The sequence below is a fragment of the Heterocephalus glaber genome, unplaced genomic scaffold (genome assembly GCF_053883595.1).
Source record: "Heterocephalus glaber isolate CG9 unplaced genomic scaffold, H.glaber_assembly_v1.0 deba00001687, whole genome shotgun sequence".
NCBI lineage: Eukaryota > Metazoa > Chordata > Mammalia > Rodentia > Bathyergidae > Heterocephalus > Heterocephalus glaber.
The window spans coordinates 23,021,126-23,045,511 of NW_028258412.1; the positions used below are offsets into that span (position 1 = coordinate 23,021,126).

The 24,386-nt window shown below is 53.4% G+C and overlaps 1 protein-coding gene across 3 annotated transcripts; it reads left to right on the top strand.

Annotated features, from left to right (window-relative positions):
• The first annotated feature begins 212 nt into the window (after nucleotides 1–212).
• Kmt5a (lysine methyltransferase 5A) lies at nucleotides 213–20,569 on the top strand. 3 transcript variants are annotated; one of them, XM_004843948.3, is made up of 8 exons: nucleotides 213–351; nucleotides 5,918–6,039; nucleotides 7,121–7,277; nucleotides 10,006–10,225; nucleotides 10,565–10,652; nucleotides 15,182–15,241; nucleotides 17,349–17,539; nucleotides 18,819–20,569. In XM_004843948.3, the coding sequence occupies exons 1-8, from the start codon at nucleotides 342–344 to the stop codon at nucleotides 19,027–19,029; spliced, it is 1,059 nt and encodes a 352-aa protein (XP_004844005.1). In that variant the 5' UTR covers nucleotides 213–341; the 3' UTR covers nucleotides 19,030–20,569. The 3 variants fall into 3 exon arrangements, with proteins under 3 accessions (XP_004844005.1, XP_021113270.1, XP_087054294.1); XM_021257611.2 differs by lacking the exon at nucleotides 5,918–6,039 and having other exon boundaries at nucleotides 233–351; XM_087198168.1 differs by lacking the exons at nucleotides 213–351; nucleotides 5,918–6,039 and adding an exon at nucleotides 5,491–5,682.
• The last annotated feature ends 3,817 nt before the right edge of the window (nucleotides 20,570–24,386 follow it).

A 24,386-nucleotide genomic window follows, 5' to 3' on the forward strand; every position in this document is an offset into this window, starting at 1 on the left:
CTTGCGTCCACCCAATGGTATCGCGGGTGTCATTCACATCATCCAATCAACGCCGGGAGTCCGTCAAATTTAAACCCCCTCCCACCTCCTCCGTGGGGACCTGTCCCGAAAGGGTTTGTAGAAAGTGGGGCCGCTGGCCCCGCCCAGGCCTGGGAGGCGGGGAAAGGGGCGGGCTCTCTCTGCAAATTCACCTATCACGACCCACAGCCTGCGAAGAGGCGGGCGGCGGCGCCAATCAAGGCTGGCAGCTGCAGTTTGGCGGAGCAGTTGGCTACAGTTGTTGCAACTTTTTTCGAAACCTCGGTTTCCCGGGAGATCCCAGGCGGTGACAGAGCCGGGCCATGGCGAGAGGTATCTGCCAGCTTGGCTAGCGCATGGGGCGGCCGGGTGGGGGTTGGCGCTGGAGCGAGCCGGGAGTCGCGGCGGGAGGCGCCCTAGTGCAGGTGGAGCCCGGGGACCCCGGGGCGGGGGAGGAGCTCCCTCGGTACCTTCCCTGTCCCACAACTCCCGCTTCCGAAGCCCCCAGAAGCCCTTCCCACTGCCATGCCTCGGTTTCCTCCCTCTGAAGTGTGGGCGTCCGCTGGCGCTGCCTCTCCCACTGGCAGCAGATCCATATGTCAAAGCTCGCTGCAAACTAAAGCTCAGGGCCCCTCCACGGAAAGGTTGTACTGACAGAAGGAGGGGGAGCGGGGCCTCGCCCACCCTAGCGCTCTCTCCTGTGGGGACAGCAGGTACCCACGAGGCCAGGAAGCAGATCGGTAACCTACATCTTGGGGAGTGCCGCCGTACCACCTTCCTTCCCCCACGGCCTGAGTCACCTATGCGCCTCGGGGCGAGGCCAGGCCCCACTGGCCCACTTTGGGTGACAAGGGTCCCCTGGCACCTCCCGGGAACCCCTTCGCCCGATCGGGTCAGGACTCCTACCCACGGGCGATGGCGTGGGTGGGTGGGTGGGGTGTACAGCAGGGCAGGCGATGTCCCCGCCTGAAGTCTGTCTTCGCATAGTTTGCGGTCAGGACCACGTTATGCGGCAAAGAGATCTCCGGTCGCTTGGTCACTTCCAGCCGGTGTGTCTCCTTTACACTAAAGGGCCAAAAACTTAAGCGTGACAGTTGAATAGCATTACTATTTTAAAAAAATAAGTTGGAGCATTACATTTTGCTGGAAATGCCAAGGCACCACATACTAGGAGGAATTTGCCTTAATGCAGTAAGCTCTTTATAGCAATAATAATAAGATCATAATGCATTCAGCAAATATTTATTGGGCCTCTTTGTTTGCAGGCCTGCACCCAGTTGCATCATTTGTTCTCACAGCAGCCCAATATGGTCTTTGGGGACAAGACTTCCCCAGATTCTGGTGAAGAAACAAGGCATAGTGAATTCAGGTTAAAAAAAACTTTATAACCCAGTTCATGGAGAAAATTAAGACTAATATTTTTCATTAGGAAAGTGTTAAGCTTCTAAAAGTATATTTAACTTATCATCACAAGTCTTAATAAAACTATTGATGGGCCAGGGATTTAGCTCAGTGGTTCCAGTACCCGCCTCAAAAGTGCGAGGTCCCAAGTTCGATCCCCGGTACCAAAAAATAAATAAGTAAATAGAACTATTGATTCCCCGGTTCATTTTTAGTATCATTACCAAACCATTTAAACTACCTGTTTCAAAAGTAGTACATTTAAGGGCCAGAGATGTAGCTCCATAACACTGTGCCTGCCTGGCAAGCTCAAGGTCCTGAGTTCAATCCCCGGTAAAAAAAAAAGTAATATATTTTTAAAAAACAAAAACTTGCTTTAATTAATCTATAGGGGAAAATAAACTAATCATCTATCATCAAAATACTTAAAATATGGGCGAATAATAATTGCCATTGAGGGCCAGGCAATTTATTGTCTCAGTTAATTTTTACAAATTGTTATTCACATTTTTCAGATGAGGTAGAGGCTGAAGTCCAAAGTCACTGTCCAGAGTAGCCATGCTGTGTCTTGGCTTGTTTGGCCCCACCTCCCTTGCTTAGCCAAGGTGAAGGTGAACGTTTTACAGCTTCTGTCATGGTAGGCTTACAAATCACCTTTGTAATTACTGGCTAGTGATTTTCACTGTTACTTGACCCCCCAGATTCATAATTACCTGTTTCTTAGGCTCCGTGTGTGTGTGTGTGTGTGTGTGTGTGTGTGTGTGTGTGTGTGTGAGAGAGAGAGAGAGAGAGAGAGAGAGAGAGAGAGAGAGAGAGAGAGAGAAAGAGAGACAGGGACTTGTTATGCAGTTCAGGCTGGCCTTGAACTTGAGGCCATCATCCTGCCTCAGCCTCCTGAATGCTGGATTACTGTAGAGCACTACCACACTTGGCACTCCATTGTTCACGCAAACAATTAAATTGGATATTTAGAATTATAAATACCATTTACAGTATATTAAGCAATTCACTTTGAGAATCCCTCTAACAAACTTCAGATAGCCGGCAACTCCTGTGGTTTTAAAGTTTTATGGTCATCTAGATATTTACAACCCTAAGTATATTAGTTGGAGAAGACTCAATCTGTCTACTTTTGTCCATCTCTTTTGCCATTGCCAAATAGTTGCCTTTGAATTGTTCTCTCTTCCTGTTTAACCATCTCCAGTTCATTATCCCTTCACAGCTCCGATGATCCCCAAAATACAGATTTATATCATGTCACTACTCTCTCTGCCTCAGCCTCCCTGTTACTCCTAGAATCAAATCCACAGTTGTCACCATGGCCTACAAAGCCCCACTGACCCCCTGGCCTCACCAGGCTCCATCTGTCTCTATGTTTACTGTTGAGTCCTTAGCACACAGCCTGGAACAAAGTAGGTATTTAATAAATGTTTGTTGAATGAATGAATGTATTAGTATGTTAGGGTTTTAATTCAAGAAAAACAATATAGATTTTTTTTTTTGAGACAGGGTCTTGCTGTGAAGTCCAAACTGGCCTTGAACTTCATATGTAGCCTAGGCTGGCCTTGAACTCACAGCTATCCTCCTGCCTCTGCCTCCTAAAGCTGGGATTACAGGTGTGTGCCACCACACCTGGCACAATATAAACTATGCTCATATAGCAGAACTGGGTTCACATCCCACCCAGCTGCATTGCTTCTTACAAGTGATTCATCTGGTCCAAGCCTCAGTTTCCACATCTGTATAATAGGAATAATAGCACCTTCTCATAAGTTGTAGGGAAGTTTAAATCAAATAATGCAGTGTGACAGAGCCTAACACATCATAAACATTCAATAAATCTTAGTTATTAGTTGTTTTTTGGGGGGTTTTTTTGGTACTGGGGATTGAACTCAGGACCTCATGCTTGCAAGGCAGGTGGCAGCACCACTGAGCTAAATCCCCGGTCCAATGTTAGTTATTAGTGACATTGCTGTTGAATTATATTTCTGTGAAATCCTGTATTTCTATTGATAGGTATATTTGTTATATACATATAAATATGTCCAAAGAAAGGGAGGACTGGGCCGGGGATTTAGCTCAGTGGTTCCCATGCCTGCCTCGAAAATGCAAGGTCCTGAGTTCGATCCCCAGTACCAAAAGAAAAAAAGGGAAGAGTTTTGAAACTTAAACTGGGTGATTTGCATTTACAACTTTTGAATATCTGAGCTGTTGAGTTAAGAGAAGAGGGTGCTAGACTTGTATTTGAGGCTAATAATTAGCAAAAGCTGTGCCCATGAGTATGTGTGTATAGGGGTGGGATGGATGATTTGTGTGGCTGCTTCCTGCTCCAAAACTATGATCCCTGCAGTAATTTGGCAACAAACCGTGACCATTTTCTGACCTCCTGATGCAGAGACACTTCCAAGTGGTTAAACCTGAGTGTCAAGAGGGTCCCTTTGTGGCTTTTTTTGGTACCAGAGATCGAACTTGGGACCTTGCACTTGCAAAGCAGGTGGCAGAACCACTGAGCTAAATCCCCGGCCCTCTTTTGTGGCTTGGGGGGGGGGCACTAGGTAATCTAGGCTGGCCTTGAACTATGCAGCTCAGGCTGGCCTCCAACTTGCAACTATCTTCCTGCCTCAGCCTCCTGCATGCTGAGATTACAGGGACACACCACCACACTGGCTCAGAGTGTCTCTGAAATCTTTATCCATCTGGGTGGTCTCTGGCATTGGAGTCTGTTAGGCTCTGCAGAGGGCATGGGCAGCATGTCCTACACCCTGGATTTAGTGGTTGGGGAGGGAGGGGCCTTGAAGGATTTGAAAGCATGAGCTGTTGTGGGAGGCACTGTGCCGAGTGGGCTCCTGTTGCTTAATCCCACTCAGTCTTATGCCTTCTCATGGGAGGCTGGTGGGGAGGTGACTGCAGAGAGCCATTTGTTTATTTGCAGATACCAGGAGGTGCCCAGGTAGATTATGGAATTCGAGGTTCTTGGTTTTTACCCATGAGGAATCCAACGGCCATACTGGGGAAGTGCCGTGGTTGTGGGGCAGACACGGAGAGAAACACAGGCAGCAGGAGCTGGACCCTTTCAAGTGTCTCGTTGGCATCTATGACTTTGCACAAATTCAGTGAATCTTTGGCTGAGGGCCCACAAGCCCTAGCAACTGCTGCACCATCCTGCCTGCCATGGGCATTTTGTCAGAGGGACAGGGGGCGGGACACAAGGCCACCTGCTAACCCCTTCTGCAGCACCAGGTGCCCTTTCACCCTCAATTTCCTCCTCTGCAACGGAGAAGTTAGGGGCTGGGACTTACTTAGCCCATTCATTGCTTGTTGTGAGAACTCGCCCAGACTCCTCGCTTCTCTGAGCCTCAGTTTCCTCCTCTGCAGAGAAGACTTAACGTGTTTACCTTCCACTGGCTGTTGTGAGGGTTGAGCGATAAAGTGTGCAGTGGAAGCACCCAGCCCATTTATCATCGCAAGCCCAGGCGCTGTCTGCGCGGAGGCCTCCTACCGGCCAAGTACAGACTGCCTGGGTTTGACACCTTGGTCCCAGCCCTTCCTGGTCCCAGCCCTTCCTGGTTCTGGGGCTCTGGGTGCAGCCCTCGCACATCTCTTGAAACTTGACATCCCCGTCTTGGGCTGGGTGCGGGCAGGGGCGGACCCCGGGGGCTCCGGGGGAGTTTTACTCCGGCTGGCGCAAGCACCCGAAGCTCGCCACCCGCACCCCCGCCCCGCCCCGCCTGTCGCGTTCAGAGCTGCTGACTTCGCCTGGCACGGGTCGGGCTCCCAGAATACCTGCTGCGCCCGCCGGGGAAGGAGCCTGGCGAGCCGGAGCCCGGCTGTCACCGTCGCGTTTCCCCCGCGGTGCGTGCCGAGTGGCTGATCGCGCGCGCGAGGGGGCGCGCCCGAGCTGGGATTCGCCGCGCGGCCTGGGCTCCTCCCAGAGCCGGGCGCCTCCTCCGCCTCCTCCGCCTCCTCCTCCTCGATCCCTCCCTCCGTCCCTCGATCCCCCCCCCCCCGATCCCTCCCTCCTGCGTCCCTCGCTCTGGGCGGCCCGGGGCTGCCGCGGCGCGCGGTGCTGGCCCGGCTTCGCTCGCCATGGGGGAAGGGGGCGCCGTGGGGCGCCGCCGGCCCTTCCCCGGGGCGCCGCGGCGGCGCTGGTGGCGGCGGCAGCAGCAGCGGCAGCGGCAGCGACAGCGCTGGTGGCCGGGCCGCGGCGGAGGCGGCGAGGGCGAGGTGGCGGGGCGCGCCGCCATGGGCCTGGCCGGGCTGCAGGTGGGTGTGTCGGGCCCGGCCGCGCGGGGGCAGGCGGCGCGGGGACCGGCCGGGCCGGCCGGCGGGGGGACGACGCGGACCCAGGCCCGCCCCGGCCGGCCCTCCGCCGATGGGCTCTCGAAACATGGCTGCGGGGGGAAGCGCCACCGCGGCGCCCGGCCCGGGCGGCCCCGCTCCCCGCCCCGCCGCGCCCTGAGCGCCCCCTCCCCCGCTTCCCCCGGGTCCCCCTCTCCAGGCAGGAAGATGTCCAAGCCCCGCGCGGTGGAGGCGGCGGCGGCGGCGGCGGCGGTGGCAGCGACGGCCCCGGGCCCGGAGATGGTGGAGCGGAGGGGCCCGGGGAGGCCCCGCACCGACGGGGTAAGCAGGCTCCCTCCCCGCCCCCAGCGGCGCCCGCCCTCCCGTCCTCCCGCCGGGCACGTGGGCTCTGGGCCCCGCCCGCGCCGCCCTGGGCGCCCGGCGGGCCCGGCCGCTTCCTTCCGCTGCCTGGCTGGGAGTGGCGGCCACCCCGGCTCCGCCAGGTCTCTCTGCCAGATGGTGTTTGACCTCAGAAAAGTTCCACTGTGCCTTGATGGCGTTTGCGCTCCCGGAGACCCACCGTCCCCGGAGGTGGCTGCTTTCCCGGGTGTTCGGGGCCTGCTCCGGTCGCTAGGCGAGGTCACCGGGCCGCCGACTTGGTGTTTAATGGCTCGCCCGGGCGGGCAGCAGGGCCCTGCAATGTTTCTGGGAAGCTCTCCTCCGCTGGGGTGGCCTGTGCTCCCTCGGGGACCGATCCCACACCCAGAGCCACCAGGGGCAGTGAGTGACCTGTGCCGCCCACGGCTGTCCACTGATAATGAAGGCAAGGCGTGTTTGCGGGAGAGTGGCCGCCCTAGCCTCTGTCCTCAGGAGCTTCTCTATCACCCTGAGAGTCCTGGGTAGCAGCTGGGCTTGGTGATCCCCAAGACGCCAGCGACTGTGCCCTGGGAGAGCTCAATACTGACAAGTCCTCCCAGCTGACCTGGGACCCAGGGATTAATCAGATCCCCACGGGCCTGTTTTTGTGCTAGAGTTGCTGCCGGCAGCCAGGGAAATTAACTCAGCCTGGCCCAGCTAGCCTTTTGGATTCCCAGTTTTCCCTGGGTCATCCCAACCTTCCTTGCTGTTGGTAGGTTACAGATAGGGGAGCGCAGCTGGTTCTCCTGATGGCCAGATGTCTCCTCAGTGACAAGAATTAGAGCTCACAAGGATTAAGAGATGTTTGACATGGACCTGGGGGATCCTAAACTTGCCAGTCCTCCCCTGAGAACTGGGGCTGGCATTCTCTGCTGGCTTCGCCCTTGAGAGACGTTGTCGCTGTAGTCTACATTTTGTCTTTTATATTCTCGTTTCCCCATTTCCCTTTAAATGCTCCAGATCTGCTTTTACAAGCCTCTTTCAGAATACGCCTTTGTCTTTTTAGGAGAACGTGTTTGCCGGGCAGTCAAAGATCTATTCCTACATGAGCCCAAACAAATGTTCTGGAATGCGTTCCCCCCTTCAGGAAGAGAACTCAGTTGCACATCATGAAGTCAAATGCCAGGGGAAACCATTAGCCGGGATCTACAGGAAACGAGAAGGTACGTCTCTGACATGGGTCCCTTCGGGCTCCCCGGTCAGGCTGCTGGAGCCCCTCTCTTCCAAAAGAATGCAGATAGCATCGAGTTTGAGAGATTTGAGCTTTGTTGCTAAGAAAGAGCAAAAGGCTAAAGAGTAACCCAACCCGGGGCGTGTCCCCTGTTGGTCCAACATTCCTGGGGTTAGCGCGTCCTTTGGGATTGTCTCCCACGTTGCAAAACTGACACACCTGCCCTGCGATTGGTGAGGCTTTTAAATGCTGAAAGTAAACACAGCCTGGGCGACTGCAGTGTGATGTGAATGCAGGGAACCGATTCTTTCCCTTTTATTGGGGGCTTTGGCTCTGTTTCTAAAGTTTCTTTTTGCTGGCCTGCTCAGTGCTGCCCTCTGAAGGGGCACACTCTGTGACGATGTTGCGAGCTGTGCATGGCTCAGTGAGGAAACCCTCACCCAGCACGCGTGAGACCCTGGTTTGATCTCTGACATAGCCACTGCCCCCCTAAAAAAATTGAGCCAGAAAATACATGGTTATGGAAAATTTTCTCTGGCCCTGCAGTTAAACAGAACTCTCTGAGAGTCTTGTTCTTATCCAGATATTTCCTTTCAAAGCTCCCCCCAGTTCCCCGTGCTCCCATCTAAGTAAAACCTGCCTGCTGGGGCAGAGCTTTTGGCTCCCTGCAGGTGCTGTAGGAGGAAACCTTGTCTTCACGGGGGCCAATGTCACAGGCAGCGATGTAGCCTGACCTGTGGGCTCAGATCTTAGATGCAGGGGTGGGGACGCCCTATCCTAAGGCAGGAGCCACCCTCAGCTTGATTCCCCGCAGGGGTCAGGGTGATACTATTTCAATTGCTCTCAGAATGACTTAGACCATAGTCTAAACTCTGCCACTTGGAAGGAGGGGGCTGAGGCAGATTGCTGCTCTTTGGGGAGCCTTAGTTGGCTCATCTGTAAGGAGAGAGGAGCCTTCCCCCACCCCCAGGGCTTTTTGGAGGATCAGTTAGAGCGAGGACCCAGAAAGACATTGTGACGGCGGCAACAGATGCCAGCTTTTCCCGATACCACCGCCACGGCCTGGGTCAATCCTGTACCAGCCACCCAAGCATGGGGAAAGGGCTTGCTCTGTAGTGTTGGCTTGCCAGCTGCATTTTATTTTGGGATGGGGAAGAATGTAAATTGTCCCCAAAGATAATAGGGTACACAAGCTAGTTATTTAGCTCACAGTGTCACTAAATGGCAGTAAGTAGACTTTGGTGCCAGGCAGGGCATGGTGGCGCGTGCCTGTAATCTCAGCACTCTGGAGGCTGAGGCAGGAAGATCCCTGTGAGTTTGAGGCTAGTCTGGCCTACATAGTCCAAGGCCAGCCTGAACTACACAGTGAGACCCTGTCTCAAAAAAGAATTTGGGGCTGGGGATTTAGCTCAGTGGTTCCGCCACCTGCCTCGAAAGCGCAAGGACCTGAGTTCGATCCCTGGTACCAAAAAAAGAGAGAGAGAGAATTTGGGGTCAGATGTACTTTGGAGGGCCTGGTTGTACTGTAGTACAGGCTGACCTCTCCAGCAGTGTTCTGGGTTACACCTGCCACCCTGGCCTCAGTTTCCCCTGGTCCACCTAAGAACTTGAGGAGGAAGATGATCCGGATGGTTTTGATGTATTATCTTTTGTTTATTGAGCCATAAATGACATATCAAAGCCCATTAGGAGACACTTTCCCCATTCCTGTCCCTCACAGTCCCAGCAACTATTAAACTCCTTTCTCTATGGCTTTGCCTGTTGGGGACATTTCTTACAGACGGATCACACAACACAGCATTTGTGTGTCTGGCTTCTTGCACTTAACTCACTGTGCAGTGTGTGTCAGCGTTTGGTGCATTCCTTTTTGTGGCTGGATCATGTTCCCCTGTGTGGATAACCCATGTTTTACTTAACCCTTCATGTGTCGATGGGGATTTGGGCTGTTTGTGCCTTTTGGCTATTATGAATAAGCCACTGTATTCTTGGGCACATTTTTGTTCAGACAGATGTTTTTAATTCTCTTGAGCAGGAGTGGAATTGCTGGGTCAAACGGGAATCCTGTGTTTTTGAAGTTTTTGAAGAACGGCCAAATTTTTCCAAAGTGGCTGGACCATTTTACATTCCGATCAGTAGTGTGTTATTTACATATTTTAAAAAGTAAATCGTTAAAAAAAGAGAGAGAGAGAAAGCAAACGATTCCCAGCACGGCCGCCCCAGACTGTTACCAGTCAGGCCATTTGCAACGGCGTCACAGTGCGCCTGCCAGGCTGCTGGACACTATACAGAGACCCACTGTGAGCACCAGCTTCATCGTTATTAGGAGGGGAGCTTGTCTTGTTAAGGATCTGAAGTGAGGCCTGGTGTGGTAATTATGCCTGTAATCTTGGGAGGCTGAGGCAGGAGGGGAGCAAGTTCAAGCCTAGCCTGGGCAAATTAACAAAGCCCTGTCTTGAAATAAAGAATAAAAAGGGGTGGGTACATAGTCCAGTGGTAGAATAGTCCTGGGCTTCATCTCCAATACCACACACAGCAAAAGGAGTCGAGCCAAGCACTTGGGCTGTGGCAGCCATAATGGACAGTGACTCAGTAGACCCAGGGCCCTGCGGCCTGAAACTCCCATGATCCTTTCTTCTCAGCCTGTTTTAAAACACTGCTGATGGTCTCAAAGTTGAGAGGTGGAATAGAGAAAAAGCCCCTTTTCCCACCCTCTGCTGCAGAGAAAAGAAATGCTGGGAACGCGATACGAAGCACCGTGAAGTCTGAGGAACAGAAGCTCAAAGACGCCAGGAGAGGTCCCCTGGCACCTTTTCCAAACCAAAAATCTGAAGCAGCAGAACCTCCAAAAACCCCAACCTCGTCTTGTGATTCTACCAATGCAGCCATTGCCAAGCAAGCCCTGAAAAAGCCTCTCAAGGGCAAACAGGCTCCTCGGAAAAAGTAAGTCCCCCGGGATCTCAGCTCCTCATGAGTACAGGTGGCTCCCATGGGCTGGAGCCCCCAGCTGCCCTCGAGGTTCCGAGGGCCACATTCACCCCGATGCCATTGTTTGTCAGCATCTCAGCGTGGCAGATGCTGGAGTTCAAGGCCCCTCCCTGCCCTCTCTGAATGTGTCTCAGGCCTCCTTGGCCAGCTCAGCAGGTGCCATCAGGCCCCAGGGCACAAAGGTGTTTAAGTGGCTTCCTTTCCAGGAGCTGCCTCCAGAGAGCTGGTTGCCTCCTGGGTATGAGCATGGCTTTGTTCCTCATCCCTGTTTTCCTCTCTTCCCTTCACTCCCAGAGCTCAAGGGAAAACGCAACAGAATCGCAAACTCACAGACTTCTACCCAGTCCGGAGGAGCTCCAGGAAGAGCAAAGCGGAGTTGCAGGTAGAGCCTCGTGGTTTCCGGTCCAGCTCTTGAGGGATGGGATGGGCCTTGGGGCAGATCTCCAAGGGCACTGAGCCCAAGGCCTTCACGACAGGCTTCATCCCTAGCCCTCCTGACCTTTTGACCCGCATCTCACTGAGTTGTCCATCCTGGAGTTAGGCTTTCACCCCTTCTGCGTGCTGGGGTTACAAGCGTGTGCTGCCGCTTCCAGCTTGCTCTGTTGTCCTGGTGGGATTGCTGGGGACTTGGCTAGGACACCCTGTGAAGGAGCCTGGTGGTCTGTAGCCATGGCCCAGAAAGCCAGATGCCGTCCGGAGTGGCTTTCCTAGGACTTGGTGGTCCAGCCAACCCTTGACTTGTCTGTGGTTGTGAAGTTTCCGCATGGTGGCTCGGGTGGGAGAGAGCAGTGGCAGGAACGTTTGCTGGTGGGAAGATCCAGGCTGGTCCCTGACCCTCTGCTGCCCCATCTGGAAACTGGGCGGGGATGTTGTGAGGGATAAAGAAATAGGCTTGCGCTCGTAGGCATGTAGACTCGAGGCTGGCACACGGCAGCCAGGGAACTGTGACTGTCCCCCATGCCTCCCATCTGGGAATCCGAAGAACCGAGAGAAACCCAGGCAGGAAGGCAGAGCAGAGGGCTGAACTGTGTTAGATGCAGTAGGGAGTGGTTACGGCCTCTCTGTCCTGGAGCCCTGGGCTGGTGTGGCAGCTCTGACCTCACGAAGCCCCTCGCCCTTCCTCACCCACCTCAGCTCTGACCCTCAGCGCTCAGCATCGCCTCCCTACGGAGAGGTGGGGACCAGGCTTGGGCAGTTTGAACCTCTTGTCTCTGCTACTTTTGTTTATTTATTTTTTTCTCTTAATTTATTTTTTTGGGTACCGGGGATCAAACTCAGGACCTTGTGCTTTCAAGGCAGGTGGTAGAACCACTGAGCTAAGTCCCCCGCCCTGAACCTCTCGTCTGTGTTAAAGCGGCAGATTAGGTACAGAGATCCAGGGTGTTCTCTTTTTCTTTTACTTGATGAGGCTTTATTTAAAAAGGAGAGAGGCATCCATTTCTCTCCCCCTCAGAGAGCAGCCTTGGCTCTGTTTCCAGAGAAAGGGAACGGCTTCTGCCAAGCAGGAGGCTGCGTGAGGTCACCCCGAGGCAGCACTGCAGAGCAGGAGGCGGTGCCGGGCCAGGGCCCACGGGTCCTCCCAGCCCGTGCTAGGGGCTCCTGGGGAGGGACAGCCAGTTTGCCCTGCCAGCAGGGAGCCGGCTCCTCTGCCCGGGAGAGAAGCCCGAAGTAGGATGTGCCTAGGGGTGGGTCTGCTCTGTGCACAGAGGACCAGGAGGGCATGGTGTGCGTGCACGAGTCCCCAAAGCCTGGGCTGCAGCCCTGGCAGTTTGCTGTGGTCCTGACCCAGAGCCAGCCTCTAGCAGAAGCTATACTGTGCCCCTCACTGCTGGCTATGAGCCCTGTGCTGGCCAGGGTGGCAAGGCTGTTGCCTGCAGGCCAAGAGGATGTGGCTGGCGCAGGCAAGGCGTGGATTCTTCCGGCTGCACAGAGAAAGCCCAAGGGTGCAGCAGCTGGGCCTTGGCCCAGGGTTGAGGTTGTCCTGACTCCGCTGCCCCCTAGGCCAGCAGGAACTCGGCCGGGGCTGGGGTCCAGGTGGGTAGGGCACAGAGAGGCTGGCCAGCAGTGAAACCGAAATGAGAGGCGCTGAGGTGGACCAAGTGGGGCAGGGTGCAGGCTGGGCCGGGAGCAGGATCTGGGCTCTGGCTCTGCACACAGGAGGGCCAGGACTCCTAGTTGGAGCCCAGCCTGGACTACATAGTGAGGTGAGGTCCTGTCTCAAACCAAGATGAATAAATAAATACAAACAGATGGGCCTGGTGACACCGTCCAGCCCTGGACACTGTGCTGTGGCTGCCACCTGGGGCGGGAGCTGCTTCCTCATCCCCACCCTGCCCAGGGCCCAACTGGTGGGGCTTCTGCGGACGCTACCTCAGACCTCAAGGCCGTGGGAGCCATAGCCTCCATCCTGTCTGTGCCCAAGCCCTCCTCGCTCCCCCCCCTCAGGCCTCACCTCCCCCATGCCATCTGCCCAGAGGCCACTGTGGCTTCTGCCAGAATTCTTACGACACCCACGGCACCCACCAAGGCTGTCGGCCAGCCTCAAACTTGCAGCGACCAGAAGGGGCTGGCGATGTCCCAGTTCTGCATCAGGCCACTGAGGCCGACCCGGCCTCCCACTGTAGACCAGGCAGGAGAATCCCCAGCTGCCCACAGTGGCCCCTGCAGCTCGCAGCACTCTTCCTCCCCTGCACGCTGCTAGGGATTAATCCAGGAGGAGGCCCTGACTGGCTGCTCCGCCCTGATGTCCTAGCTGGGTGAGTCCAAAGGACACACGCTCAGGCCCTGTGCTCCCGGAGCTTATGTTCAAGTGGGACGTGACAAGCAAATTAAAATGAGGTGATTTGGGCTGGAGGTTTGGCTCAGTGGTTCCGCTGCCTGCCTTGTAGGCATAGGGTCCTGAGTTTGATCCCCAGTACCAAAAAAAACAAAAACAAAACCAAGGTGATTTGGGACAGCATTCTGGATAGCATTCGGTCCGATTTACTAGGACCAAGCAGTGTGGTGCAGTGGCGGGCTTGGGCTCCTTTAACCCAGTAGTCAGGGGAGTTTCTCTGACAAAGTGGCCTCGGAGCAGAGATCTGCAGGAAGAGGAAGTGAGCCAGGCAGATGCACTGGGGAAAGGCACTTGAAGGGAGGACAAGGAGAGGCAAAGGCCCCGAGGTGAGGTCTGGGTCCTGCAGAACCTGGCAGGGTGGATTTTCTCACCATTGCAAGCCTTTTGTTTTTCTTTAAATAATTTTGAGGGGACAGTAGTGGGATGGAACCTAGCGTCTTCACACTCAACTACATTACATTTCCACCCCCCCCCCTTTTTTTTTTGGTACCAGGTATCGAACTCAGGACTTTGTACTTTCAAGTCAGGTGGCAGCACCACTGAGCTAAATCATCAGCCCTCCATTCTTGTTTTGTTTTGTTTTGTTTTGGTATTAGGGATCGAACTCAGGTTCTTGCGCTTTCGAGGCAGGCGGCAGAACCACTGAGCTACATCCCTGGCCCTCCTCCACTCTTTTTTTTGAGACAGTCTTGCTAAGTTGTCCAGATGAGGCTTGAATTTATGATCCTCCTGCCTCAGCCTCCCAGAGTGCTGGGATTAGAGGCATAGAATGCCATGCCTGCCTTAAATAAATTTTAATTTCCCAGTAATTTTACCTTCGTTAGAAAAATTGCAGAGATAGTACAGAGAGTTCCCATGGACCCATTACCCAGGTTGTCTTGGTGTCACAACCAAGGAACTGACTCTGGTATTCACTATTAAGTAAATGTACAGGTGACAGGATCAGATCCCTCTGGCTGCTGGTGAGGAGTGGGGGTCAGGGTGGAAGCCGGGAGACTGGCACAGGCAGGGAGAGGCGGTGGCGGGTGAGACTGGCGGAGAAGCTGTGGAGAGCGCTGTCTGCAGCAACACCATAGGGAATGGCACGTACTGGTTCAGAGTTCCCTGAGGCCCCAGGCCCTGGGCAGTTACTGGAGGTCCATGCATTGAGCCGTGCTGCCTGGGGCTCATCCTGCTCGCTGTCCTGTGCACCGAGAGAGTGGTGGGACCAGGATATGGGAGAGGGGACCCCCTGGGAGGGGACGGGGCGAGGATGTTCTGCTTCTCCAGGATGGTGGCTCCAGAGATGCAGCTCAGAGATCCGAAAACCTGCAGGGCAGGCAGCTGGGAGGGAAGGGACCTGTGTCCATCTAAAGGGAGCAGCCCCTGATCTGCCATGGGGAATTTTTTATTTTGGTACCGGGGATCAAACTCAGGACCTTACACTTTCGAGGCTGGCAGCAGCACCACTGAGCTAAATCCCCAGCCCTGCCATGGGGGGTTTTTGAGACCAGGTCTCACTAAGTCACTAAGTTGATAGTGCTGGGCTCTAACATGTAATCCTACTGCCTCAGCCTCCTAGGCATGAACCACGACGCCCTGCTAAGAGGTGGCTTTTGTCTCCTAAATTGAGAGGTGTGTTCCATGGTCAGGCCCCTGTTGCTGTGGCTGAGGTGCCACATGGTAGCAGAAACACATGGCCAGGAAGGGGCTGGGCTCCACTTCCTTTTGGTAGCACCACCTGGGGACCCAGCCTTTAGTGTGTACACTGCTGGGGGACACTTAGCATCCACACTGTGGCATCCCCATCCTGCCCTGCGACCTCCACCATGTCCTCCTGGCTGGGTTACTCTGGGTTGAGGTGACAGGTCCTTAAAACAGGCAGCTAATGAGGTTGAGGGTTTAGCTCAGTGGTTCTGCTGCCTACCTCGCAAGCGCCAGGTCCCGAGTTCAATCCCCAGTACAAAAACAGAAACAAAAACAGGTGGCCAAGGAGAAAAGAGGGGCACCTGGGGCTTTGGCCTCTCCGCCCCATGGCCCTGTGGGGTGACCAGGCATGAACACTGATGCTGCTGTTTGCTTTCCTCCCCATGCAGTCAGAAGAAAGGAAGAGAATCGATGAGTTGATCGAGAGTGGGAAGGAGGACGGCATGAAGGTAAGGGGGCTGCCAGCAGCTGCCGTGTAGCACGAGCCTCAGAGCCAGACACAGGCGCTTGAGAAAATGTCGCTGAAGGAGACATAAATTTTCTTTTTGTTTGTTTTTGTGGTACCCTGGATCGGACTTGGGACTGTGCGCTTTCAAGGCAGGTGCGGTGCCACTGAGCTAAATCTCCGCCACTTGTTTGTTTTTGCAGTGCTGGGGATTGACCCCAGTGCCGTTGAGCTGTGTCCCTGGTGGCAAAAATCACCCCCAACCTTTTTTTTTTTTGAGACAGGGTCTCGCTATGTTCCCCAGTCTGGGCTTGAACTTGCTGCAATCCTCCTGCCTCAGCCTCCCTCCCAAGTACTGGACTAAAGAAATCAAGCCACCATGCCCGGCTATAATTTTATAAAGTATACATTCTCCGGCATTTAGGACATTCACAATGCTGTGTGGCCGTTATCCTGGTCTAATTCCAGATGCATTTTGTCTTCCCCAAGGGGAACCTGGTACCCAGGCACTGTCACCCCTCCCTCCCCCACCCCTGCAGCCTGTCTGCCCCCTCTCTGGCTGTGCCTTTCTGTTCATTCCAGTCAGCGGGAGCCCATGCTGTGGAGCTCTTGTGTCTGCCTCCCTCCCTGCGGCAGGGTGTGTGGCCACAAAGAGAAACTAAGAACTCTGTCCTAACTTGTTTCCCACACAGCAATGTCTAAGACATTTGCTTTTCTCTTAGTTTTTGGTGCTGGAGGTTGAACCTAGGGCCTCCCGCACGCTGAGCACGTGCTTTGCCACTGAGCCACACCCCAGGCCGCTCAGCATGTGTCATGCATGTGTGTCTCTGGCGGGGTGGGGGGCAGAGGACGCCTGACTCGAGAGTTAGGTGGCCAGATGAGTCTGCACCCATCCAAGGGGACCCAAACTCCCATCCTGGGCCCTTCAAGCTACTGCTGTCCAACTCTTGTCTGTCCCAGAGCTGGGAGAGACACTGGCGGGTAAATGGTGATACAAAGGAGAGACTGGGACCCAGAGCCTGGCTCCGCCCCAGACAGCAGAGAGCTCTGTGGACCCAAGTCCCCGCCATACCACTTGGCTATGTGGCCTTGGATGAGTGGCTCCTCTCCTGTGGGCCTCAGTTTCCTTATCTGCAGGACGGGGCTGCACTGTCTACTGAGGGTCTGACGTAGCATTTACAGATGCACACGGAGGAGCTCTGGGTGGATGCTGTGCTGGTCGTATGATCCCATGCACGGTGTATGTAGAAATAACTTAGCACAGTAAAGACATTGCCAGGACCCCTGGTCTTCCCCCTTGCCTCACATGGTCCCATCACTCTTGCTGCTTTCTGAAGCAGTTCTGGAAGACTTCGTCTCTGAGTACATCTGCAAGGTGTGATAAAAACACACGGTGAATGTTGCCAGCCGTCAAAGTTACTCAACATAAAGGCAGGTGTGTGGAAACACGACGCTGAGTCCTCATCCAGCCTACTCAGCTGATCTGGCACCCGGCAACATCCGGTTCTTCCCCAAAGTCAAAATGACGTGAAATACAAACATTTTGAATCAATTTGGGACAAGGCAGTCACAGCAGTGCAACTATAGACACAAAAGAGGACTTCCAGGAGTGCTTCAGAAAGTGGCAGGAACAATGGAACAAGTGTGTTTGAAGTGGAGGGTTTTGAGGGGGATTTATGGCAATGTGTCTTTTTTTTGTACCGGGGATCGAACTTAGGACCTTGTACTTGCCAAGCAGGTGTGGCGCCACTGAGCTATATCCCCGGCCCGCTGTGGTACCTTTTCATTTTTTATTTTTTTGGTACTGGGGATCGAACTCGGGTCCTTGTGTTTGTGAGGCAGGCGGCGGAATGACTGAGCTAAATCCCCGGCCTGTGGTACCTTTATTAAAAATGTAAGCATTCACCATTTCTCCATCACACCTCATAGAACTGTGTGCCTGTAGTAAAACCCTTCCCTGCTGCACAGAAGATGAATGAACTGCATTTTCACAGAGCCCACCCGGGTGAAGCTGGTAAAGAAGGTGGCGAAGGCCTCAGCCCCCAGGAGGGGCTGCCGTGCCTGTCAGCTTCTTGTCACTGCTGCAAACCAACTCTCGCCCCTCCTGACAGATCGACCTCATCGACGGCAAAGGCAGGGGTGTGATCGCCACCAAGCAGTTCTCCCGGGGCGACTTCGTGGTGGAGTACCACGGGGACCTCATCGAGATCACCGATGCCAAGAAGCGCGAGGCTCTGTACGCACAAGACCCCTCCACGGGCTGCTACATGTACTACTTTCAGTATCTCAGCAAAACCTACTGGTAAGTGGACTGTGTGTTTTGGTTTGTTGGTTTTGGTTTTTGTTATTCTTGTTTGTTTTGGTTTGGCTTTGGTTCTTTGAGACAGGGTCTCGCTATGTAGTTCAGGCTGATGAACTCAACTGTGTAGCCCGGGCTGGCCTGGAGCTCAGAATGATCCTCCTGCCTCAGCCTCCCAAGTGCTGGCCTCACAGATGTGTGCCACTGAGCCCCGCTCCTCCCTAAGTGCACCTTTTCTTGACTGGCTTTTCCCCCGGGCCAGAGGGGATGAGCACAGGGCTGGGCGCCCCAGAGCTCCTTGCTCTCTGTTGCTCAGGTTCTTGGGAAGTGCTTGCTGCCTTTCCCCAAGCTGGGACACAGCTCCGCCTCCAATGTCTCATTTGTAATGTGTGGACTAGAGCCGCCCTGGCTGTCCTTTCACTCAGCCGGAAGCAGAAGTGAACTTGACGTGTGGAAATCCTCTCGGCAGCTCCTCCAGCCTCTTCCTGTGTGGGGCGTTTAGTCAGAGTAGCTCTGGAAACCGCTACTTGCTCCTTCCTGGCCATGGCCAATGAGGGCAAGTTTTACCTATTTGTTATTTTATAAAACTCCCCAGTTGTTTCCCATGCCTCCATAAAGAGCCCTTTGAGCCAGACAGGTGGCACATGCCTGTCATCCCAGCTGCTTGGGAGGCTGAGGCAGAAGTCTCTCCAGTAAAGACAAGTTAGCAAGACCCTGGCTTGAAAAAAAGGGCTTGGTGGTCGACCCCTTGCCTAGAGTACAGGAGCCTCTGGGTCCCACCCCCAGCATCACAAAGAAAGGAGGAGCCCTTTGATCCCACCGTCTCTAGGCCCTCACCCAGGACCTCGCCAAACATTTAGAAGCAGCTTTATTTTTCTCTTTTTGAAACAAGATCTTGGTATGTTGCTCAGGCTGTCCTGGAACTCACAGAGATCTTCCTGCCTCAGCCTCCCAAGTGCTAGGATTATAAGTGTGTACTGCCATGCGCAGCTTCAGTAACAGCTTTTGGTGTCTTGGGGCAGTTTTTTGTTATTAGATAGAGTCTCATTATTTAGTTCAGGCTGGCCTTGAACTCATGGCGATTCTTCTGCCTCAGCCTCCCAAGTGCTGGGATGACAGGCGTGCACCACCAGGCCCAGCTTGAGAAGCAGCTTTTTGAACTGAATGACTTTCTCACAGACATGGCCACAAATCATCTTCCCGTTGGGCAAGCCCCCGGGGTGAGGCCGGCTGGGTTCCAAGCCTCTTTCTCCGTGTAACCCCCTTCCCTGCTCTCTGCCAGCGTGGACGCCACCAGGGAGACGAACCGCCTGGGCCGGCTGATCAACCACAGCAAGTGCGGGAACTGCCAGACCAAGCTGCACGACATCGACGGGGTGCCGCACCTCATCCTCATCGCCTCCCGAGACATCGCAGCCGGGGAGGAGCTGCTGTACGACTACGGCGACCGCAGCAAGGCGTCCATCGAGGCCTACCCCTGGCTGAAGCATTGACCACAGCCGCCACCGCCCCTCCAGGACAGAGTGCCCTCAAAGGGAAATGGGGTGTTTTGGGTTTTGGTTTTGGTTTTGGTTTTTTTTACACACTTACTCTTAGCAGATTACTTCAGATGTTTTTTAAAAAGTATATTAAGATGCCTTTTCACTGTAGTATTTAAATATCTGTTACAGGTTTCCAAGGTGGACTTGAACAGATGGCCTTATATTACCAAAACTTTTATATCCTAGTTGATTTTGTACCTTTTTTGCATACAAGCCGAACGTTTGTGCTTCCGTGCATGCAGTCAAAGACTCAGCACAGGTTTTAGAGGAAAGAGTGGAACATGAACTAGGAAGCCGGGTGAGAGCCTCCTGCCTCAGCCTCAGAGCCAGGACCCCCGCCCCACCCCACCCTGAGGACAGGCGGGGCCAGGGGACCTTGCTGCCCCACAGCCTGCCCAGGGTGTCCCCAAGCTCTTGCTCCCCTCACGTCCGACAGGCGCACCATGAAGCATGTGAATCTTTTTTAAAAGAAGGGTTCACAGTAAGCTCGTCTTCCCCTCTGCTTTCTTGAAAGCTTCCTGGGCCCGAGCGTGCGGGCCAGGCATGAAGTCGCTCTTCCATAGACTGCTGCTTTTCGGGGTTCCCCAGGGGACTGGGGGACTCACGCCAGAGGCCGGCAGGGCTGCCCAAATCTGGGTGCATTCTTTATAGAAATGTGAACACTGAATTTATTTTAAAAAATAATAATAAAATCTCAAAAAAATTTTAAAAAAAGAAAAAAGGAAAAAAAAAAAAAACCCACAGAAAACAACTTACTTGCCGGGCATGGTGGCGCATGCCTGTGATCCCAGCACTCGGGAGGCTGAGGCAGGAGGATCGCTGTGAGTTCTAGGCCAGCCTGAGCTACAGAGCAAGACCCTGTCTCAAAAAAAAAAAAAAAAAAAAAAGCAACTTACTTGTATATAGGTCTTCAAATGAGTGAAGTGGCTGCATTTTTGGTTTTGTTTTAGGGGCTTGGGCTTTTGTTTGGTTTATGTAGGAGAGATTTGAGATGGTTCTCTATTCTAATCAAAAATAAAGTTTGGTAGTGGGACCAGAAATGACTCCTGCTCCCACCTGCCTGGCGCTGCTGGGTTGAAAGTTCCAGACCTGCTGTCTGGACCTTGTTAGACCACCTGGTGCCCTCGCTGTGAGGACAGGAGTTGAGGTGGGACAGGCAGCCAGGATGAGGCTGGGGTCTCGCCTCAGAGGTGACAGCAGGAGCAGGTGGCTTCCAATTCTCACTCCACCATGGCTCTGGGTCCCTGACTCCTGCCCTGCCACCTCGGGCCTCCCTCAGGCCGGTGCTACCCAGAAAGTCTTCCCCACCCCAGCCTGGTCCTCGAATCCAGGATCCGCCGGGAGCATGTTGATGGGAGAGAAAATGTCTTGGTTGTACCTGTTTGTGGTTTCGCTTTGTATTTAACCAAGCAAACGAAAACAGGAAATGAACTTGAAAATTATTTGTCATCATAAAAATGAAACAATAATTAAAATATTTATTGCCAGGCAAGGCTGCCTGTGTGTCTCTGTTTCTACAAGACAGAGGTAGAAAGGGGGCAGGGTTTGGTTTCCTGTTTCCTTTACACCGTCCTGCATCTGGGCTCCGAGGGTGGTTCTTGTAGTCTGGGTTGGGTTTGGTTTTTTGAGACGGGATCTTGCTGTGTAGTCCAGGTTAATACCATACTCCTGCCTCGGTTTCCTTGTCTGTCTACAGGAGTCACGGGGCACTTGTAAAGATGGAAAGTTAATGTGTATGGACAGAGCCTCAGGCAGGTAGTACACTTGATGTCTTAGCTGCTGCAGTTGCTATTATTATCGATACATCTGATTTAGCAGACTTGATTCTCAGTATCTCTGAGTTGTCGATTGTGAGCCTTGGTGAGCACCCTGGGCTTAGATATCTGGCATCTGCTTCAGCAGTTGTCAGTCCTGTGACTGTGGACAGGTCACCTCCTCCCCCTGGAAACCTGTCTCTCGGGTAGGAGCAGCTGGCCCTCCTGCCTGTCCTCCTTACAGGGGTGTCCTGGGACTCGGTCATCATCCTGGAGGGGACAGTGTTGCCCGTGGCCACACACTCAGGTTCTAGAACAGAACCTCTGGCTCCAGGCCACTTGGCTGAGTCACCAGGTGTCCTTTCCTCCACTGCATGGAGGCAGGGATGTTTGTGGGCAGCCATGGTGAGGATCTGAAAAGTGAGTACATCAATAAGCCGTAATCGATGTTAGCTGTTGTCCTGATTAAAGATCAGGTTTCTACTATTTCTACTATTTACTATTTGGGGGTTTTTTGGTACTGGGGATCGAACTTGGGTCCTTGCGTTTTCAAGACAGGCAGCATAACCACTGAGTTAAATCCCTGGCCCTGGTTTTTGTTTTTTTTTTGAGACAGGCTCTTGCTATGTAGTCCAGGCTGGTCTCGAATTCTCTCTGTAGTCCAGGCTGGCCACAGACTTCCAGCAGTCTTCCTGCTTCAGCCTCCTGAGTGCTGGGGTTATAGGTGTGCACCTCCGCACCCAGCTTACCATTTACTGTATATATTTTTTTGGTACTGGGGATCAAACTCAGGACCTTGTGCTTTCGAGGCAGGTGGTGGCACCGCTGAGCTAAATCCCTGGCTCTCCTCCAGTGAGGTCTTAACTGGGCATTGCTTTCTTTCTTTTTTTTTTTTTTTTTGGTACTGGGGATCGAACTTGGGTCCTTGCGCTTGCGCAGCAGGCAGTGAAACCACTGAGCTAAATCCCCAGCCCATGGGCATTGCTTTCTAAGTAAGTTCTCTTGCCCTGTCTATTCCTGTGAGGGAAAAGGAGGCAGGAGGGCATCAGGTGTGTGTGATGCTGGGGACAACGCAGGGCCTTCACACTGAGCTACATCCTTGGCTCTTTTATTTTTATTTATTTTTGGTACCAGGGATCGAACTCAGGGCCTTGTGCTTGCAAGGCAGGCAGCAGCATCACTGAGCTAAATCCCCACCCCTGTCTTATTTTTTGAGACAGGGTCTCACTAGTGCTGGGATCACAGGCTTAAGCTGCCACATTGGGCCAGGAGAATGGTTAATTGGGGTAGCCATAAAGGTGGCTGATTGACAGATACACAATACTCTTACATTTGTGCTAAGGCCATGCAGGCCCCTGTACACAGGGAAATCGAGACAAGGACAGCGCAGGTGTCAGGGTGATCCCAGGAGCCACCCCTGGCTCGGAACTCTGGTCTGCTTCCAGGCCCGTCGCTTCTGTGGTTGTGAAGCTGGGATACATCGATTTGTCTCCCAAGTTGGCACTTGCATCTGAGGCGAGAAACTCTTCCACCCACCCCCACTAAATCACAGCGTTCTGCATTGTTCTAGAAATCAGGAGCCCTGGATCCAATGACCCTGTTAGGATGGCACTCAGTACCTTTCACGGTGGCAGGTGGCTAAGTCCTGGGTCACAGAATTCATGCCTAGGGCAAGTCCTCCTTTGAATATGCTTTAGCTGGGGCCCTGGCTATGTTTTAACTGCTTGGGGTGGACACCAAGAACAATAATGAACCCCATCTCATAGGGGTACAAGGAGACAACATGGGGAAAGTACCTAAGAAGGCCGGGAATGGTGGTGCACCCCTGTAATCCCACCACTTGGGAAGCTGAGGCAGGATCGTTTAAAGTTTTAGGCCAACCAGGGCTACATAGTGAGACCCTGTCTCAAAAAATCAAAAACAAGGGCCAGGGATTTAGCGCAGTGGTTCCATCACCTGCCTTGCAAGCCCAAGGTCCTGAATTCAATCCCTGGTACCAAAAACACCAAAAAACAGGGCCGGGGATTTAGCTCAGTGGTTCCGCTGCCTGCCTCAAAAGCGCAAGGATCCAAGTTTGATCCCCGGTACCAAAAAACAAAACAAAACAAAAAAAAACCCCAAAACAAGGGCCAGGGATTTAGCTCAGTGGTTCTGGCGCCTACCTCACCAGCACAAGGTCCTGAGTTCGATCCCTGGTACCAAAAAAAAAAGTATGGCAAAACCAAAAACAAACAGGGTTCTCAGATGATGCCAGGCAGAGCATGCTGGAAACTGGCATTGTTAACATCAGTGCTGGAGGAAAGGCTGGGCATACACAGGTTTGCAACCAACAATGCAGTTGCATCGGGGTGGCCACTTCCTGGCTCTGTGGCCGTGCGGCCTCATGTGAGGTACTTTAACCTCCCAGAGCCTCAGTTTCTGAATGAGAAATTGAGGGATCAGAACCAGTCCTTGATCCCTGAACTGTTAAAAGGAACTGTTATGGCTCCTGTCTAGAGGTCCCCAAAGGCTTGTGTTCACAGGTGGGGCTTTGGGGAGTGACTGGATTGTGGGTGTGTGCCACTGGATTAGCCACTGACAGGGTTACAGTTGGCGTGATGTTGGCGAAGCCCGGTGGGAGGAGGTGATCACTGTGTACATCCCCCCTCCTCGCCGATTCCTGTTTCCAGTCTGCCTTGCCTTGAGGTCTTTCTCCTCTGCCAGGCCCCTGTGCCTTGGAGCCAGCCAAAGCCTCTACAAACAGCCAAAATAACCCTTTCCTCTTTTAACTTGTGGGTGTTGGGTATTTTGTCCCAGCAATGGGAAAGTAATTAAGACAGGAGCCAATCAGATGTGCCACGGTGCAGGCAAAACCCATGTGGCGAGCCAGTGTAGGAGACAAGGTCCTCAGAGTCTCTGCCCGGCGTGGCCACCACACTCTCCATCCTGTACGTCACTGATTCCTAAATGCACATTTTTTTTCACATCTTAACATCTGTGAAAACAAGATGAGTCTCAGAATCAACAGCATCTTGAAGCCATACTTTCCAGTACTTTTTCTTTTATAGCAACAGATATGATGGTGCAATCACTGAGGCTGAATGGCACATATAGGACACCCCCACCCCATGTACACCATCTTAATTCTTAACCAGGTATGGCACGGGGGCACACACTGCCAGAAGCTGAGGCAGAAGGGTCACAAGTGAAAGTACCACTTGGGCAACTCAGAAAGACCCCGACTCAAAATTTTGAAAAAGGGGGTCAGGGATTTAGCTCAGTGGTGCTGCTGCCTGCCTCGCAAGTGTAAGGTTCTGAGTTCGATCCCTGGTACCAAAAAAAAAAGCTGAACTGTTTGGGCTGAGAATTTAGCTCAGTGGTTCCAGCACCTGCCTCGCAAGTGCAAGGTCCAGCATTCAATTCCCGGTACCAAAACAAAGAAAAAAAAATTTTGAAAAAGGGCTGAGGATATAGTTCAGTGTGAAGGCCCTGGGTTCAGCCCCAAGCACACCACACACACACACACACACACACACACACACCCGCGCGTGCGCACACACCACTCAATGGGCTACA

Excerpts from the sequence above, each read along its gene's own strand:
- Kmt5a (XM_087198168.1), top strand. The coding sequence starts at position 5,506 with ATGGGGGAAGGGGGCGCCGTGGGGCGCCGCCGGCCCTTCCCCGGGGCG. Across the intron at positions 5,683-7,120 it reads TGGGCCTGGCCGGGCTGCAG|GAGAACGTGTTTGCCGGGCA; the intron begins GTGGGTGTGTCG and ends TTGTCTTTTTAG. Across the intron at positions 17,540-18,818 it reads TATCTCAGCAAAACCTACTG|CGTGGACGCCACCAGGGAGA; the intron begins GTAAGTGGACTG and ends GCTCTCTGCCAG.